This window comes from Giraffa tippelskirchi, chromosome 10 (assembly GCF_054371585.1).
Source record: "Giraffa tippelskirchi isolate mGirTip1 chromosome 10, T2T-mGirTip1v1.2.pri, whole genome shotgun sequence".
Taxonomy (NCBI): domain Eukaryota; kingdom Metazoa; phylum Chordata; class Mammalia; order Artiodactyla; family Giraffidae; genus Giraffa; species Giraffa tippelskirchi.
The window spans coordinates 40,355,672-40,375,655 of NC_137284.1; the positions used below are offsets into that span (position 1 = coordinate 40,355,672).

Here is a 19,984-nt window from a genome sequence, read left to right on the forward strand (position 1 = left end):
TATGGGTTCCCAGAAGAAGAAGAGATAAAGAAAGGGTATGAGAAAATTTTTGAAGAGATTATAGTTGAAAATTTCCCCAACGTGGAAAAGGAAACAATCAAGTTCAAGAGGCACAAAGAGTTCCACATAGGATAAATCCTAGGAGAAGCATGGCAAGACACATACTTATCAAACTAATGAAGACTAAACACAAAGAAAAAAATATTAAAAGCAGAAAGGGAAAGGCAACAAGTAATATCCAGGGGAAACCTCACACGTTTAACAGCTGATCTTTCAGCAGAAACTCAGCAGGCCAAAAAGGAATGGCAGGATATAAAGTACTGAAAGGGAAAAACCTACAACCAAGATTACTGTACCCAACAAGGATCTCATTCAAAATTGATGGAGAAATCAAAAGCTTTTCAGACAAGCAAAAGAAAATAATTCAGTACCACCAAACCAGCTTTACAACTAATGTTAAAGGGACTTATGTAGTCAAGAAATACAAGAGAAGAAAAAGATCTATAGAATCAAACTCCAAACAATTAAGAAAATGGCAATAGGAACATATATATCAATAATTACTTTAAATGTAAATAGATTAAATGCTCCAACCAAATTACACAGACTGGTTGAATGGATGAAAAAACAAGACCCATATATATGCTGTCTACAAGAAACCCACTTCAGACCTAAAGACACATATAGACTGAAAGTGAGAAGATGGAAAAATATATTCCATGCAAATGGGAAGCAAAAGAAAACTGGAGTAGCAATCCTCATATCAGATAAAACAGAGCTTATAATAAAGAATATTACAAAGAAGGACACTTCATAATGATTAGGGGATCAATCCAAGAGAAAGACATAACAACTGTAAATATCTATGCACTTAACATAGGAGCACCTCAATACAAAAGGCAAACACTAACAGACACAAAAGGAGAAATTGGCAGTAACACAATAATAGTAGGAGACTTTAACACCCCAGTCACACCAATGGACAGATCATCAAAACAGAAAATTAATATGGAAACACAAGTCTTAAATGATACATTAGATGAGATGGATCTCATTGATATCTTCAGGAAATTTCATGCAAATGCAGAAGAATACACCTTCTTCTTAAGTGCACATGGGACAGTCTCCAGGATAGACCACATGTTGGGTCACAAATCAAACCTCAGTAAATTTAAGAAAATTGGAATCATATCAAGCATCTTTTCCGACCACAATGCTATGAGACTAGATATCAGTTACAAGAAAAGAACTGTAAAAAAACACAAAACACATGGAGATTAAACAATATGTTTCTAAATAACCAACAGGTTACTGAAGAAATCAAAAGAGAAATCAAAAAATTTCTAGAAACAAATGCCAGTCAAAACACGACAACTCAAAACCTACAGGATGTAGCGAAAGCAGTTCTAAGAGGGAAGTTTATGGCAATACAATCCTACCTCAAGAAACAAGAAAAACATCAAATAGACAACCTAACTTTACACCTAAAGCAACTGGAAAAAGAAGAACAAAAAACTCCACAGTATTAGCAGAAGGAAAGAAATCATAAAGATCAGAGCAGAAATAAGTGAAAAGGAAATGAAAGAAACAGTAGTAAAGATTAATAATAACAAAAGCTGGTTCTTTGAGAAGATAAACAAATTTGAGAAACATTTAGCCAGACTCATCAAGAAAAAAGGAGAGAAGAATCAAATCAACAAAATTCGAAATGAAAAAGGAGAGGTTACAACAGACAATGCCAAAATACAAAGGATTATAAGAGACGCTTATGAACAAATTTATGGCAATAAAATGGATAACCTGGAAGAAATGGACAGATTCTTAGAAAAGTTCCGTCTTCCAAGACTAAACCAGGAAGAAACAGAAAGTATGAACAACCCAATTACAAGCACTGAAATTGAAGCTGTGATCAAAAATCTCCCAAAAAACAAAAGCCCAGGACCAGATGGCTTCACAGGAGAATTCTATCAATAACTAGCAAAGAGCTAATGCCTGTCCTTCTAAAACTCTTTCAAAAAATTGCAGAGGAAGGAATACTTCCAAACTCATTCTACGAGGCCACCATCACCCTGATACCAAAATCAGACAAAGACAACACAAAAAAAGAAAATTACAGGCCAATATCACTGATCAACATAGATGCAAAACTCCTCAACAAAATTTTAGCAAACAGAATTCAGCAACACATCAAAAAGCTCATACACCATGATCAAATTGGGTTTATTCCAGGGGTGCAAGGATTCTTCAGTATACACAATCAATGTGATACACCATATTAACAAATTGAAAGATAAAAACCAAATGATAATCTCAATAGATGCAGAAAAAGCTCTTGACAAAATTCAGCACCCATTTATGATTACAACCCTTAAACAAATGAGCATAGAAGGAACCTACCTCAACATAGTAAAGGCCATATACGGTAAGCCTACAGCAAACTTTATCCTCAGTGGTGAAAAACTGAAAACATTCCCCCTAGGATCAGGAACGAGACAAGGGTGTCCGCTTTCACCACTATTACTCAACATAGTTCTGGAAGTCCTAGCTACAGCAACCAGAGAAGAAAAAGAAATAAAAGGAATCTAGATCGGAGAAGAAGTAAAGCCCTCACTGTTTGCAGATGACATGTTACTGTACATAGAAAACCCTACAGATAGTATCAGAAAATTACTAGAGCTAATCAATGAATTTAGCAAAGTTGCAGGATAGAAAATCAATACACAGAGATCTTGTGCATTTCTATATACTAACAATGAAACATCAGAAAGAGAAATTAAGGAATCAATCCCATTCACCACTGCAACAAAAATAATTAAATATCTAGGAACAAACTTACCTAAGGAGACAAAAGAACTATACACAGAAAATTATAAGACACTGAGGAAAGAAACCAAAGACAACATAAACAGATGGAGAGATATTCCATGTTCCTGGATAGGAAGAATTAATATTGTGAAAATGACTATAATAACAAAAGTAATCTACAGATTCAATGCGATCCCTATCAAATCACCAATGGCATTTTTCACAGAAGTAGAACAAAAAAAAATCACAATTCATTTGGAAACCCCAAAGTACCTGAGTAGCCAAAGCAGTCTTGAGAAAGAAGAATAGAGCTGGAGGAATCAACCTTCCTGACTTCAGATTATACTACAAAGCTACAGTCATCAAGACAGTGTGGTACTGGCAAAAAAACAGAAATATAGACCAATGTAACAAGATAGAGAGTCTAGAAATAAACCCATGCACCTATGGGAACCTTAGTTTTGACAAAGGAGGCAAGAATATACAGCGGGGCAAAGACAGTCTCTTCAGTAAGTGGTGCTGGGAAAACGGGACAGCTATATGTAAAGAATGAAATTAGAACACTTCCTAACACCATACACAAAGATAAACCCAAATGGATTAAAGACCTAAATGTAAGACCAGAAACTATAAAACTCTTAAAGGAAAACATAGGCAGAACACTTGATGACATAAATCAAAGCAAAATCCTCTATGATCCACCTCCTAGAGTAATGGAAATAAAAACAAAAGTAAACAAGTGGTACCTGATTAAACTTAAAAGCTTTTGCACAGCAAAGGAAACTATAAGCAAGGTAAAAAGACAACCCTCAGAATGGGAGAAAATAATAGCAAGTGAAACAACTGACAAAGGATTAATTTCCAAAATATACAAGCAGCTCATACAACTCAATGCCAGAAAAACAAACAACCCAATAAAAAAGTGGGAAAAAGACCTAAACAACCATTTCTCTAAAGAAGACATACAAATAGCTAACAAACACATGAAAAGATGCTCAACATTGCTCATTATTAGAGAAATGCAAATCAAAACTACAATAAGTTATCACCTCACACCAGTCAGAATGGCCATCATCAAAAAGTCTACAAACAATGCTGGAGAGGGTGTGGAAAAAAGGGAATGCTCTTGCACTGTTGGTGGGAATGTAAATTGATACAGCCACTATGGATGACAGTATGGAGATTCCTTTAAAAACTCGGAATAAAACCACGACATGACCCAGCAATCCCACTCCTAGGCATATACCCTGAGAAAAACAAAATTGAAAAAGACACGTGCATCCCATTGTTCATTGTAACACTGTTTACAGTAGCTAGAACATGGAAGCAACCTAGATGTCCATTGACAGGTGAATGGATAAAGAAGTTATGGTACATATACACAATGGAATGTTATTCAGCCATAAAACGGAACACATTTGAGTCAGTTCTAATGAGGTGGATGAACCTAGAGCCTATTTTACAGAGTGAAGTAAGTCAGAAAGAGAAAGATAAATATCATATAGTAACGCATATATATGGAATCTAGAAAAATGGTACTGAAGAATTTATTTGCAGGCCAGCAATGGAAAACAGACATAGAGAATAGACTTATGGACATGGGGAAAGGGGAGGAGAGGGTGAGATGTATGTTGTGAGTAACATGGAAACTTATATTACCATATGTAAAATAGATAGCCAATGGGAATTTGCTGCATGTCTCAGGAAACTCAAACAGGGGTTCTGTATCAACCTAGAGAGGTAGGATGGGGAGGGAAATGGGAGGGGATATATGTATATCTATGGCTGATTCATGTTGAGGTTTGACAGGAAACAAAATTATGTAAAGCAATTATCCTTCAATTAAAAAATAAATTAATTAAAAACATTTTTTAATTTTATATTAATGAAGCATGTTATTGATTGGGATTGGGTGTGAGAGAACTTTCTGATATTGTTGCTTTGGATGGTATTTACAGAGATATGCACAAATATATATATAAATTTATAAAACATAAATTCACTTGAGTTGTATATTTTATATAATTACTATTAATATATATACATTATTCTATGACATACATGCACCACACACATTAAAATGAAAATGCCTCAATCATGTGTGTTGGGGGTGAAGTTTCCTTAAATAATAATTTGAAAATGTGATTTTTTTCTTTTTTGGGGGGATAAGAAATAACTTATCCTCATTCTGGAATGTTTGGAAAATACAGAAAGAAAAAGGAAGAACATTTGTATTTTTATAATTAATAATGAGCATGAACTTTTCTCAATAATGAGTGAATTTTTCTTATGTTTATTAATAATTTCTAATTGTTCTGTGAAGCATTTGCTAATATATCCATTGTACATTTGTCTGTTTTTTTATTTTTATGTTTTAAAGTTGGATGGGTTTTTCTTGTAAGAAAATAAATATCTAGACTGACATATTGGCCTTTTTTCCCTTTTAACTTTATTATGTTTTTAACACATGGAATTTAAAACTTTTTATTTAATTAAAACCACCATGGAGAAGGAAAGGGCAATCTACTCCAGTATTTTTGCCTGGGAAATCCTATGGACAGAGGAACCTGGCGGGTTACAGAACATGAGGTGGCAAAAGGGTTGAACACTAACTTAGTGAATAAACAACAGCAACATGGAAAAAAAAAACCACCAAATATTCTCAGTCTCATATATTCTATCATTCTTTTTCTGAGTAAAACCTTCCTAATCTGTATGCAGGTCAAGAAGCAACAGTTAGATCTGGACATGGAACAACAGAATGGTTCCAAATCGGGAAAGGAGTACGTCAAGGCTATATATTGTCACCCTGCTTATTTAACTTATATGCAGAGTACATCATGTGAAATGCTGGACTGGATGAAGCGCAAGCTGGAATCAAGATTGCTGGTAGAAATACCAATAACCTCAGACATGAAGATGACCCCACCCTTATGGCAGAAAGCAAAGAAGAACTCAAGAGCCTCTTAATGAAAGTGAAAGAGTAGAGTGAAAAGTTGGCTTAAAACTCAACATTCAGAAAACTTAGATCATGGCATCTGGTCCCATCACTTCATGGCAAATAGATGGGCAAACAATGGAAACAGCAATAAAATTTATTTTCTTGGGCTCCAAAATCACTGCAGATGGTGACTGCAGCCATGAAATTAAAAGATGCTTGCTCCTTGGAAGAAAAGCTATAACCAACCTAGACAGTATATTAAAAAGCAGAGACATTACTTTGCCAACAAAGTCCATCTAGTCAAAGCTATGGTTTTTCCAGTAGTCATTTATGGATGTGAGAGTTGGACTATTAAGAAAGCTGAGCACTGAAGAATTGATGCTTTTGAACTGTGGCGTTGGAGAGGACTCTTGAGGGTCCCTTGGACTGCAAGGAGATCCAACCAATCAATCCTAAAGGAAATCAGTCCTGAATATTCATTGGAAGGACTGCCACTGAAGCTGAAACTCCAATACTTTGGCCACCTGATGTGAAGAACCGCTCATTGGAAAAGACCCTGATGATGGGAAAGATTGAAGGCAGGAGGAGAAGGGGACAATTGAGATGGTTGGATGACATCACCGACATGATGGACATGAGTTTGAGTAAGCTCTGGGAGTTGGTGATGGACAGGGAAGCCTGGCGTGCTTCAGTCCATGGGGTCGCAGGAAGTCAGACACGACTGAGCGACTGATCCGAATTGAATCCTTCTACAGTGATTTCTTTTGTCTCCATAGTTTTCTTTTTCACACTTAACTATTTTGCTCATTGTGTATGTGTATACATATACAAGTGTGTGTGTATATACACTGTGGTATGAGGCCACACCAACTTTTTTTCTCTGTAGTCAGCCAGTTGTACCAATATCTGATTTCATAGGTGTTATGGCTATTTAGTGGAAGTCCTCCAGGCACTGGCATTGCGATGGCTGCCTTTCTCAAAGATTGTTGTTACATGAGTTTTCTATTGTTTTACTTTTGTTATTGATACAGTCATCAATACTTTAATGGGAAACCAGAAGAGGCTGTATGAAAGACTGCTATCCAGGTGTTACTATAAATCATTAGTTTAAAGAAAAATAAACTGTCCTTGGAAAATTGTACTAAGGTAATGTTAGTGGTTTTGCCATGAACATTGTGCTGTTAATATTAGTCACAATGGTTTTCCATCCAGATTTTTTTAAAAATCACTTAGCTTTAGTCTATTGGGAATTAATTTCTAGGAGTTGGTCTCTAAGATGGCTCTGCTACTTATTCAGTGTTAAGTGTTTTCCTTAAACTTTCTGGTTACTCAGAGCTTTTCTTTAGCTCATTCTGTATAAGGTACTGCTAATTTTAGATTCAGATTCATATACTTCTCCTAGCACTTATACTTTGCCTTTCAAGAAGTTTCTAAAAAAAAAAAAAACCAGCAGTTTTTCAGTTATGAGTATTTCGACTCTTTGTATCAAGTCATTTTGCTTTTTGAAGTATCTATTTGGGTACTATAGAGGGTGAATAAGGTGAAGATTTCTTGCCTGTCATGAATTGTAAACTGCAACTTACCTCTCCAACTCAAAAATGGCTGTCTTATGCACACTGCTTGATGAAAGTATATTAAGGAAATCACTACTCATATTCAGTAGTGTTACAGAATAAACTACCTGGGGTATTTTTGAAAATGTAGATTGGGATACTGAAAGGACATTTGAGTAAATAAGGAAATATGGTCAAAAGTAGAGATTACGGAATATTGAGGTATCTATTACTGCATTCCATAGTTATATAGAAATAATCTTAATATTTATTTTTTTTTGTATTTTTGACCTATACGTTAACTATTATAGAATGCAAATTTGATCATGATATTTAAAACTAAAATATTCTCTCTCTTTAGTGTAGCATGGACTTCCCTTGTGGCTCAGCTGGTAAAGAATCCACCTGCAATGTGGGAGACCTGGGTTCAATTCCTGGGTTGGGAAGATCTCCTGAAGAAGGGAAAGACTATCCACTTCAGTATTCTGGCCTGGAGAATTTCATGGACTGTATAGTCCACGAGATCGCAAAGAGTCGGACATAACTGAGTGTCTTTCACTTAGTGTAGCATATAGACTAAATATAAGACAAATATTTAGACAAATCTGAGTTTGATTCTCAGTTCTAGTGTTTTCCTGAGCAAGTTGTTTTGTCTCTCTAATTCTTGGTTTTGTTATGTTTAATGATAATGACAGTTCTTCTCTCATTGAGAAGAATAACAGAGGTATTACATATCTGTGTTCATCTTTATGTACAAAATGACACCTGTTGACAGATAAGATTCCACAGGGGTGGGACTAAAAGAATGCTTTTCCATAACTAGAGTGAGGAGCAGCTCCTGAACAGAGAAATCACATCAGGGTGCTCATAAGAAAGGCAGAGCTGTAGCAACAATTTCAAATGGAGAATTTTATAGAATAATTTCCACAGAAATAATGTTTCCATGGAAATCAAAGAGTTTTTCAAGACTGTATGTCAGTAGGAAAAAAAAAAAGTAAGAGAAACAAAGAATTATTTCCAGGAGAGGACATTTCAGACAAAAGGGAGTTGGGCAGGAAGAACATTAGTACAAAAGAGGGTGAAGACCAACTGGAAAAATTTACTTAGCCACACTGGTTAGGGGTTGTCAGTAACTCCTCACTAAAGAGGAACTGGAAACAAGATTGGATCTGCAGCTGACCCTCCAAAATGCCTCCAATGTAGCTCCATAGAGTTATCTGTATACAATCATAGGATCAGTGCATAGAGGCTGTATGCTCCCCAAATCTCAAGGGAAGAAAGAAGTTTGTGTCCTTCAGAAACTGGATAGACTTTTTGATGATGGCCATTCTGACTGTTGTGAGATGATACCTTGTTGTAGTTTTGATTTGCATTTCTCTAATAATGAGTGATGTTGAGCATCTTTTCATGTGTTTATTAACCATCTGTATGTCTTCTTTGGAGAAATGTCTGTTTAAGTCTTCTGCCTAGTCTTTGCTTGGATTATTTTTCTGGTATTGAGCTTCATGAACTGCTTGTATATTTTGGAAATTAGTTCTTTGTTGGTTGTTTCATTTGCTGTTACTTTCTCCCAATCTGAGGGTTTTCTTTTTACCTTGCTTTTAGTTTCCTTCATAAGCTTTCCTTGCAAAAGCTTTTAAGTTTACTAGGACACAGTTGTTTATTTTTGTTTTTATTTCCATTACTCTAGGAGGTGGGTCATAGAGGATCTTGCTGTGGTTTATGTCAAAGAGTGTTCTGCCTATGTTTTCCTCTAAGAGTTTTATAGTTTCTAGTGTTACATTTAGGTGTTTCTTTAATCCATTTTGAGTTTATTTTTGTGTATGGGGTTAGGTAGTGTTATAATTTTATTATTTTACATGTAGCTGCCCTCTTTTCCCAGCACCACTTTTTGCATTTAGGTTGGTTCTAATGTGGTGGACAAACCTAGAGCCTATTATACAAAGTGAAGTCAGAAAGAAAAAGACAAATATTGTATTTTAATGCATATATATGGAGTCTAGAAAGATGATACTGATGAACCTATCTACAGGGCAGCAGTAGATGCAGACATAGAGAACACACTTTGGACACAGTGGGGGGAGAGAGAAGGTGGGATGATTTGAGAGAGTAACATTGACACATATATATTGCCATATGTAAAGTAGCTAGCCAGTGGACGTTTGGGCTTCCCTGATGGCTCAGACGGTAAAGAGTCTGCCTGCAATATGGCAGACCTGGCTTTGATCCCTGGGTGGGGAAGAGTCCCCGGACAAGGGAATGGCAACCCACTCCAGTATTCTTGCCTGGAGAATTCCATGGATAGAGGAGCCTGGCTGACTACAGTCCATGGGGTCACAAAGAGTCAGACATGACTGAGCAACTAATGCACACAGTGAGAATTTGCTGTATGACACAGAAACCCAAAGCCAGTGCTCTGTGACTACCTAGAGGGAGGGGTGGGATGGGGTGGGAGATGGGAGGGCACTTAGGAGGAAGAGGATATATGTATACCTATGGCGGATTCATGTTGATGTATGGTGGAAACCATTACAATATTGTAAAGTAATTATCCTCCAATTAAAGGTAAAATAAAAATTAAAAAAAAATTAACAAAAGAAACTGGATAGAACTGTGAAAAATATAAACTTGGGTATAAAAATTGTGAAACAGAAGTCACAGTCCTGTGTATTCACACACATTTATTTTTTCATGAAAATAAAACATAAAAACAAAGGAAATAAATAAGCATTTGAAGATTCTGGACAATAGTTAGCAGTATTTAAAGCAGGAGAGAAGCAAATGTAGTTTTACACCAGGGTTCTGTGATTTCTGGATTTCATCGGGCAGTACCATCCCACACTCCAGCATTCCTCTCCACCATTGCTAGATTAGGAACTTACATGAGGCTGCCATGTTCTCATTTTTCCAAATACTGACATTTGAAAGTAATCACAGACCAGCACTTACTACTACATTCATTTCACAAAAGAAGGGACTGATAGAAAAAAACACAGTATGGATGTGAACTCAGGAGATGCATTATAAAAACGTCCCTACGTTGTTCCTATTTTCCTCATTTTGGTGCTGGTGACAGCTTCTCTGTAGACTGGAATTAGTTCATGGGCTAGGATTTCAACCTCAGCTTCTGCTCCAGTGCACTCTTCTGTTCCAGCATCATGATAAAGGCATTATACCACCAACTAAAACATTTCACTCCTTTGCAAACATATACGAGGTGCTTGTTACACAATGTGGGATAAATCAGTCTTAGCAAACCCTTTATTGGTTTTAACAAATCTTAACCTTTGCACTTTGACTTACAGATCGATATTGACCCTATCTGATTATTAAGAGTCAAGATTCCCTTTGGATTTGCTACAAATAAAACTGACCAAACCCTTTGTTTAAAGTTCCTGTTACGTCACTTACAACACTGAATTGCAATTTTTGTTGGCATTGTGATCTCCCTAACTAGACAGTAAATCCCTTGAGGGCAGGATCTAGTTTTCCTCATCTTGTTACTACAACTAAAGCAATATTTGTTATGCTGTGAATCCTTATAAATAATTTGAATGGCTCTGCTTAGTTTATGTCTCCTGGAACATCATAATTATACATAGCAAATCCTTGCTACTGTTTTATAGTTTACTGATGGAAGTAGGAATTGGCTCCGTCCTTCAACATTCACTCATTCATTCTTCAGACATACGTGAAACCCTTGCTACGTGCCTTCCACAGTGCTAATTGCTAAAGATAATCAAAATAACCAGAATGTAGTTCTTGCCTTCAAAGATGTCAAGAAGAGTTCCTTTCTGGAGCTCACGTTAGCTTTGTAGCACACTGCCAATATTCTGAATGATAGAAACAGTTTGAAATCTTAATAGAGTGAACATTTACTCTCTTATGTTTTCTTATCCCTCTAAGAAGCAATATCCACTCTATATAACAGCCCTCATTTCTAACAGATGACAGCCACTATCCTCATAACACAGTTTACTTAAATTGGAGCCTTAGCCTTACCCACTTTAAATGAAAGAATAAATCTGCTTACTATTGCAAGTCTTGTTGTATTTGCTGTTCTCCTGTGCAAACCCTTCAAGCCGGCACTGAAAGCGATGCTGCCAGAATTCTTGAAACCAAGGGTTTCGGAGGTTTGTTTCTGGCCGGAGCTTCAGATAATAATCATCAAACCACTTGACGTCGGGAGACTGGAGCTTGATTGTGATTCCACCAACAGCTTCTCGCTGATAGCCATCTGTCACATCATACCTGTCAGCCCAGCCGTCACTGTGGGGAAACAAAAACCCCTCAGCTCAGAACAGGTCTTGTCTGAGAAAATGATGCCGTTTGCTATCGTTTTGAAAACATTCGTCAGTAAATGGCACTCAGGCCACACTATGGTCTTACATTATACTATGTGAATATTGAGATAGCAGTTTGGTAGGATAAAAAGTGCAAAATACAGTGGAAACTTTGCGTCTAAGAATGATAGAAGATATCAGTCTGACTTACCTTGAACTGCAGAGAATAACCTTATGCTTTTGGCAGAATTTCACTGGTTGTAAAATATATTATAAGCATGAAAGCTGTATATCAACGTTCACACTATTTAATGAATGTTTAATAGCTAGGTTAAATTAATTTTAAGTATATTTCTTTTCCTTTACTTAATAATAAATCATGATAAGGATCATAAAGTAAAACTGAAAAATATTTCTAAAATATATCTAATGTTAATTTAACCATCCTATGATATTCATTTTTCCCCTACATTTTACATATAATGATGTGTGAGTGTGTGTGTGATCACTTGTGTCTGACTCTTTCTGACCCCATGGACTGTAGCCCGCCAGGCTCCTCTGTCCATGGGATTTTCCTCGGCAAGAACACTGGGAAGAGTTGCCATTTCCTACTTGAGGGTATTTTCCTGAGTGGTTAAACATGAGAAACTTTCTGATTATGGTCATTCTATTAAATATTGATTCATCAGAGCCCAAACTGAAGTCCTTATAGTCCATATCCTCTTTCCTATCCCATGGTACTTCTCTAATAAGGATACATGTAAAATACACATGTGAAATCATGTTTTATAGTATCAGTATCAGTTCAGTCACTCAGTCATGTCTGACTCTTTGTGACACTATGGACTGCAGCATGCCAGGCTTCCCTGTCCATCACCAACTCCCAGAGCCTACTCAAACTCATGTCCATCACGTTGGTGGTGCCATCCAACCATCTCATCCTCTGTCATCCTCTTCTCCTGCCTTCAATTTTTTCCAGCATCCGGGTCTTTCCTAGTGACTCAGTTCTTCGCATCAGGTGGCCGAAGTATTGGAGTTTCAGCTTCAGCATCAGTCCTTCCAATGAATATTCAGGACTGATTTCTTTTAGGATTGACTGGTTGGATCTCCTTGCAGTCCAAGGGACTCTCAAGAGTTTTCTCCAACACCACAGTTCAAAAGCATCAATTCTTCGGCACTCAGCTTTCTTTATGGTCCTACTCTCACATCCATACATGACTATTGGAAAAACTATAGCCTTGACTGCTGCTGCTGCTGCTAAATCGTTTCAGTCGTGTCCGACTCTATGCGACCTCATAGATGGCAGCCCACCAGGTTCCACTGTCCCTGGGATTCTCCAGGCAAGAACACTGGAGTGAGTTGCCATTTCCTTCTCCAATGCATGAAAGTGAAAAGTGAAAGTGAAGACGCTCAGTTGTGTCCAACGCTTAGTGACTCCATAGACTGCATCCTACCAGGCTCCTCCATCCATGGGATTTTCCAGGCAAGAGTACTGGAGTGGGTTGCCATTGCCTTCTCCTAGCTTTGACTAATGGACCTTTGTTGGTAAAGTAATGTCTCTGCTTTTTAAAATGCTGTTTAGGTTGGTCATAGCTTTTCTTCCAAGGAGCAAGCATCTTTTTACACTAGAGTCATTGAAAGAACTTCTTAATATATAGGCCATCAACAATGGTGACAGGTATCCTACTCCTCAACGTTAATATCATTCTATGTACTGATCACTCAAAGTAACCTAGGAATTTCAAAACAAGAGTTTGAAATTGGAGAGTTTCTATTATAGTAGTGTAACAGAATAAGGAAGAGTATTCTAAGCTTATTTGGAAAATACATGAGATAAATTTTTGGAAATAAAAGACATGAAAATGTGTTTCTATGAAGTCTGGACACACCTTGGGACCTTCAGGGAAAAAGTGACTGACTTCTCCCATCCTCCCTGTCATTTAGAATATGCACAGCTTATGCTGTGTATCTGCTGGGACCCAGCGGTACTAGCTGTCCTTTAAAGAGGCACATGTGCCCTTTCAGGAGAAGTAAATAAAGTCAAGGGAAATTTAACAATGAAAAAAAGGTAACAAAGAAGGAAGAGATGACATGGAGAGAGTTGAGGGGAAGAGCAGAATGGAGCCTCCTGAATGCAAGGCAGGAAAGGGTTTGGAGATAAGCTGGGTGAGGGGGAGTAGGTACTGGGAAAAGTTGAGTGAAAGGGTTTACATTAACAATCATTATTTGTTTCACCAATATCCAGGTATTTCTATTTATTGGAATGCTCATTTCTTTTTATCTTCCTCCCAGTGCATTTTTGTTTTTTATACTTTTTATTTTGGTAAGCAGAGGGCATGCTCCAATATTTTGGATATAAAAATCTGTGTATTATGTAAGGTATTATGTAAGAAATATGTAAGTAATAAATTAGAATAAGTAAAAAAAAAGCATGTACTTTTTTAAGTATGTTCTGCTATACTAACTCTGACTTAAAAATTGATAATGAGAGTTGTTCCAAAGGTCATAGATTACTCATTAAGATATCATAGGGGCTTAGGATAACTTGAGATTTTTCCAAAGGCATCAGTGGGTGAAGGAGAGAGAAGGAGGAAAAATAAACAAACAGAAAAAATAAGCAATTTCTTCTTCTTAAGTCCTCCTTGACAAGAAAAGATTTTATTAAAAATGATCTGTGTTGAAATTTCAAAAACTTTCATGGCAGATCAGGAAAAAAGTAATGGAGTATGTTTTGTCCCCATGTTGAATGTGGTTACTTCACACATTGTCTTCCCTCAGGTTTTTCATTTTCAGCTGCAGAGATTTTATTTAAAGCTGACAAGTTGAAATGAAGTGGGCTTGTTTGCTACATTTTCTTGCTCTGTTTTGGAGGGTTTATTATATCACTGATAGGAGAGTGTGGGTCTCACTGGCACTCGAGGAGATGCATGGGCGTTCTGCAAATGGGACAGGAAGCCCTGTTTGTCAGGCAGAGCAGCGTTCTCCAAGAAGGGGAAATTTAAATTGCTCCTTTTGTTAGTGCTAGCTTGCTCTTATGTAATGCTGTGATTATGAGTATTACATAAGAAATGTTAAGATTATAATGGGTCCAATTTACTCTTCACAATTCATTCACTGAATTTAATGGGGATTGTAAAAAGCCTGTCTTGATAAACTTTTCTGGAGGTAATGTTTCCATTAAAGAGAAGTCAGGACCAGTTTGTTAATTTACTCCTCTCTCATAACATTCTTCAGCTTTTTTCTTTTTTTTTTTCCAGGAATTAATTTCTACATTTAATTTAGCAAAATATGATCTTTTTTTTTTAGTAGTATACAAGTAAGGTGATTTTTAAAACCGGCTTGTTCTAAGGATTTCCATTCAGCAACAGAATAAAAATGTAACTGTAACATAGTTTGTGTGTAAACAGAAAATTCCAGTATCTGTGTGACAGAAAAGGGTTATTCTGTTTAAGCTTAGCAGGGAATATTTGCCATGTAAGTCTCAAGAAAGTTCAATCCATATTGGCTAAGTTGGATGATGCTCTATTGACTTTAGCTTATTAAATATTAACATTTTCATAAAAATGTGCTTTTAAGGTTTGCTTTAAGATGACAGGGTATGTCTAAGTAAGGAATAATGAATCCAAAAATGAACAGTCAAGAAAAACTTGAGCTTACCTTTCTACTATCTAATGCTTTCCATTGCATTGTTAGAGTGGACTCTTAGGATTCTGGCACTACTGTAATGCTTTTGGGTGACGTGTGTGTGTGTGTTCAGTCATGACTGCCTCTTTGTGACCCTGTGGACTGTAGCCCGCCAGGCTAGTCTGTCCATGGGATTCTCAAGAATACTGGAGTGGGTTGCCATTTCCTCTTCCAGAGGATGTTCCTGACCCAGGGATGGAACCCATGTCTCTTGCATCTCCTGCATTGGCAGGCAAATTTTTTACCACTGCACCACTTGGGTGACATAAATTTTACCAAGTTAGATAAAAAAGTAGGGGGAGATAAGGAAAAAAACTGAAAATGTACCACATTTAAAGCAATTTTATAGATTTAGTATCTATTCTTTCTTCCTTCCTTTCTTTCTATCTGTCCATCCATCCATCTGTCCAGTTTCTCTCTCTTCTAATTGGTGGGCATTTTAACCAGCTCCTTATAATCCATTTCATTACTTTCTTTCCAATTCTTTGATATGCAGTCATTCTTCATTTGGAGAAGGCAATGGCACCCCACTCCAGTACTCTTGCCTGGACAATCCCATGGACTGAGGAGCCTAGTAGGCTGCAGTCCGTGGGGTCGCGAAGAGTCGGACACGACTGAGCGACTTCACTTTCACTTTTCCCTTTCATGCATTGGAGAAGGAAATGGCAACCCACTCCAGTATTCTTGCCTGGAGAATCCCAGGGACGGGGGAGCCTGGTGGGCTGCCGTCTGTGGGGTCGCACAGAGTCGGACACGACTGAAGCGACTTAGCAGCAGCAGCATTCTTCATTATTTGCAGATTCTGAATTTGCAAATTCACAGGCTTCCTAAAATTTATTTGCAACCCCCATTCCAATACTCATGCCACTTTTATGGTCACTCTCAGACCTGCACAGAGCAGCAAAAAATTTGAGTCTCCTGATGTGCATGTTCACAGTGGAAGCTGGACCAGGTGAACCTCTGCTTTCTTGCTTCAGTTTTGCTACTATAAAGAAGTTTTCTTCATTGTCTATTAAGTCCCAAGTTTTTGTATTTTGTGTTTTTGGCATTGAAATATATACATTACCACATATTAAACAGATAGCCAATGGGAGTTTGATGTATGATGCAGGGCACCCAAAGCCAGTGCTCTGGGACAGCCTGGAGGGATGGAGTGGGGCGGGGGCCGAGAGAGCTGTTCAGGATCTAGGGGACACGTGTGTGCAGGGCTGAATCATGGTGATGTCTGGCAAGACCCACCGCAATACTCTAAAGTAATTAGCCTCCAATTAAACTGAATTAAAAATGGTTTTGCTGTTTAAAATAGCCCCCAAGTATATAATATATAATACTGATATGTTATCTAGAGTTCCCAATGGCAAGAAATCTGTGATATGCCTCACATACCAAGTCAGATGCATTCAGGCATGAGTACAGGGCTGTTTTTCTGTGAATTGAATATGAATTCATCAACTATATATATATATATATAATAAGTAAACTGTTTTTAGATTCGAATATCCATAAAACAAGGTTATATATTGACTCAGTTCAGTTCAGTCACTCAATCATGTCTGACTCTTTGCAACCCCATGGACTGCAGCACACCAGGCTTCCCTGTCCATGACAAACTCCAGGAGTTTACTCAAACTCATGTCCATTGAGTTGGTGATGCCATCCAACCATCTCATCCTCTGTTGTCCCCTTCTCCTCCTGCCCCCAATCCTTCTCACCATCAGAGTCTTTTCCAATGAGTCAGCTCTTCACAACAGGTGGCCAAAGTATTATGGAGCTTCAGCTTCAGCATCAGTCTTTCCAATGAATATTCAGGACTGATTTCCTTTAGGATTGATTGGTTGGATCTCCTTGCTGTCCAAGGGACTCTCAAGAGTCTTCTCCAACACCACAGTTCAAAAGCATCATTCTTCAGTGCTCAGCTTTCTTTGTAGTCCAACTCTCAGATCCATACATGACTACTAGAAAAACCATAACTTTGACTAGATGGACTTTTGTCAGCAAAGTAATGTCTCTGCTTTTTGATATGCTGTCTAGAATGGTCAGACCTTTTCTTCCAAGGAGCAAGCATCTTTTAATTTCATGGCTGCAGTCACCATCTGCAGTGATTTTGGAGCCCAAGAAAATAAAGTCTGTCATTGTTTCCATTGTTTCCCCACCTATTTGCCATGAACTGATGGGACTGGATGCCATGGTCTTTGTTTTTTGAGTGTTGAGTTTTAAATCAGCCTTTTCTCTCTCCTCTTTCACTTTCGTCAAGAGGCTCTTTAGTCCTCTTTGCTTTCTGCCAAGAAGGTGGCATCACTTGCATTTCTGAGGTTATTAATATTTCTCCTGCAATCTTGATTCCAGCTTGTGCTTCATCCAGCCCAGCATTTTACATGATGTACTCTGAATATAAGTTAAACAAGCAGGGTAACAATATACAGCCTGATGTACTCCTTTCTCAATTTGAAATCAGTCCATTGTTACATGTCTGGTTGTAACTGTTGCTTCTTGACCTGCATACAGATTTCTCAAGAGGCAGGTCGGGTGCTCTGGTATTCCCATCTCTGTAAGAATTTTCCACAGTTTGTTGTGATCCACACAGTCAAAGGTTTTAGCATAGCCAATGAAGCAGAAGTAGACATTTTTCTGGAATTTTCTTGCCTTTTCTATGATCCAACGAATGTTGGTAATTTAATCTCTGGTTCCTGTCTTTTCTAAATCCAGCTTAAACATCTGGAAGTTCTCGGTTTACATACTGTTGAAGCCTAGCTTAGAGAATTTTGAGCATTACTAGTGTGTGAGATGAGTGCAAGTGTGCAGTACTTTGAACATTCTTTGGCATTCTTTTTTTTGTAGTTCTTCTATGTATTCTTGCCACCTCTTCTTAATATCTTCTGCTTCTGTTAGTTCCATAGCGTTTCTGTCCTTTATTGTGCTCATCTTTGCATGAAATGTTCCCTTGACATCTCTAATTTTCTTGAAGAGATCTCTAGTCTTTCCCATTCTGTTGTTGTCCTCTATTTCTTTGCATTAATCACTTAGGAAGGAATTCCTATATGTCCTTGCTATTCTTTGGAACTCAGCATTCAGATAGGTATATCTTTCCTTTTCTCTTCCATAAGCTTCTTATCCTTATCCTTCAGAGGGCAGACAGAATGAAAACCACAATCAGAGAAAACCAATCAGACTGATCACATGGACCATAGCCTTGTCTAACTCAATGAAGCTATGAGCCATGCCATGTAGGGCCATCCATGATGGACTGGTTATGATGGAGAGTTCTGACAAAACATGGTCCACTGGAGAAGGGCATGGCAAACCACTTCATTATTCTTGTCTTGAGAACCCCATGAATAGCATGAAAAGGCAAAAAGATAGGACACTGAAAAATGAACTCCCCAGGTCGGTAGGTGCGTAATATGCTACTGGAGATCAGTGGAGAAACAACTCCAAAAAGATTGAAGAGACGGAGCCAAAGCAAAAACAACACCCAGTTGCAGATGTAACTGGTGATGGAAGTAATGTCCGATGCTGTGAAGAACAATATTGCATAGGAAACTGGAATGTTAGATCCATGAATCAAGGTAAATTGGAAGTGGTCAAACAGGAGGTGGCAAGTATGAACATTGACATTTTAGGAATCAGTGAACCAAAATGGACTGGAATGGGTGAATTTAATTCAGCTGACCATCATATCTACTACTCTGCACAAGAATCCCTTAGAAGAAATGGAGTAGTCATCATAGTTAACAAAAGAGTCCAAAACGCAGTACTTGGGTGCAGTCTCAAAAACAACAGAATGATCTCTGTTCGTTTCCAAGGCAAACCATTCAATATCACGGTAATCCAAGTCTATGCTCTTCCCAGTAAAGCTGAAGAAGCTGAAGTTGAATGGTTCTATGAAGACCTACAAGACCTTCTAGAACTAACACCCCAAAAAGATGTCCTTTTCATCATAGGAGACTGCAATGCAAAAATAGGAAGTCAAGAGATACCTGGAGTAACAGGAAAATTTGGCCTTGGAGTACAGAATGAAGCAGGGCAAAGGCTAATAGAGTTTTGCCAAGAAAACACACTGGTCATAGCAAACACCCTCTTCCAACAACACAAGAGAAGATACTCTACACGTGGACATCACCAGATGGTCAATACCAAAATCAGATTGATTATATTCTTTGCAGCCAAAGATGGAGAGGCTCTATACAGTCAGCAAAAGCAAGACCAGGAGTTGACTGTGGCTCAGATCATGAACTCCTTATTGTCAAATTCAGACTTAAATTGAAGAAAGTAGGGAAAAACCACTAGACCATTCAGGTTGGCCTAAATCAAATCCCTTACAATTATACAGTGGAAGTGACAAATAGATTCAAGGGATTAGATCTGAAAGACAGATTGCCTGAAGAACTATGGACAGAGGTTCATGACATTGTACAGGAGGCAGTGTTCAAGACCGTCCCCGAGAAAAAGAAATGCAAAAAGGCAAAATGGTTGTCTGAGGAAGCCTTACAAATAGCTGAGAAAAGAGAAGCTAAAGGCAAAGGAGAAAAGGAAAGATATACCCATCTGAATGCAGAGTTCCAAAGAATAGTAAGGAGAGATAGGAAAGCCTCACCTGGTAGGAGAGGTTGTAGATGAGTGCTAGAGAATCAAGTTAGAAAATACGCATCAGTGGTTAAGGAAACTAATGGACGGTTGTATTAGCAGTGGGAATGAAGAGGTTATTTGTAAGAAATTCT

At 37.7% G+C, this 19,984-nt stretch overlaps 1 protein-coding gene across 1 annotated transcript in view; it reads right to left on the reverse strand.

Moving 5' to 3' along the window:
• Positions 1–19,984, reverse strand: part of GRM5 (glutamate metabotropic receptor 5) — a 623,817-nt gene that overhangs the window by 164,392 nt on the left and 439,441 nt on the right. The window contains exon 4 of the mRNA XM_081533344.1: positions 11,333–11,568. Coding sequence (XP_081389470.1) covers positions 11,333–11,568 — 236 coding nt within the window. The remainder of the gene's footprint in view (positions 1–11,332; positions 11,569–19,984) is intronic.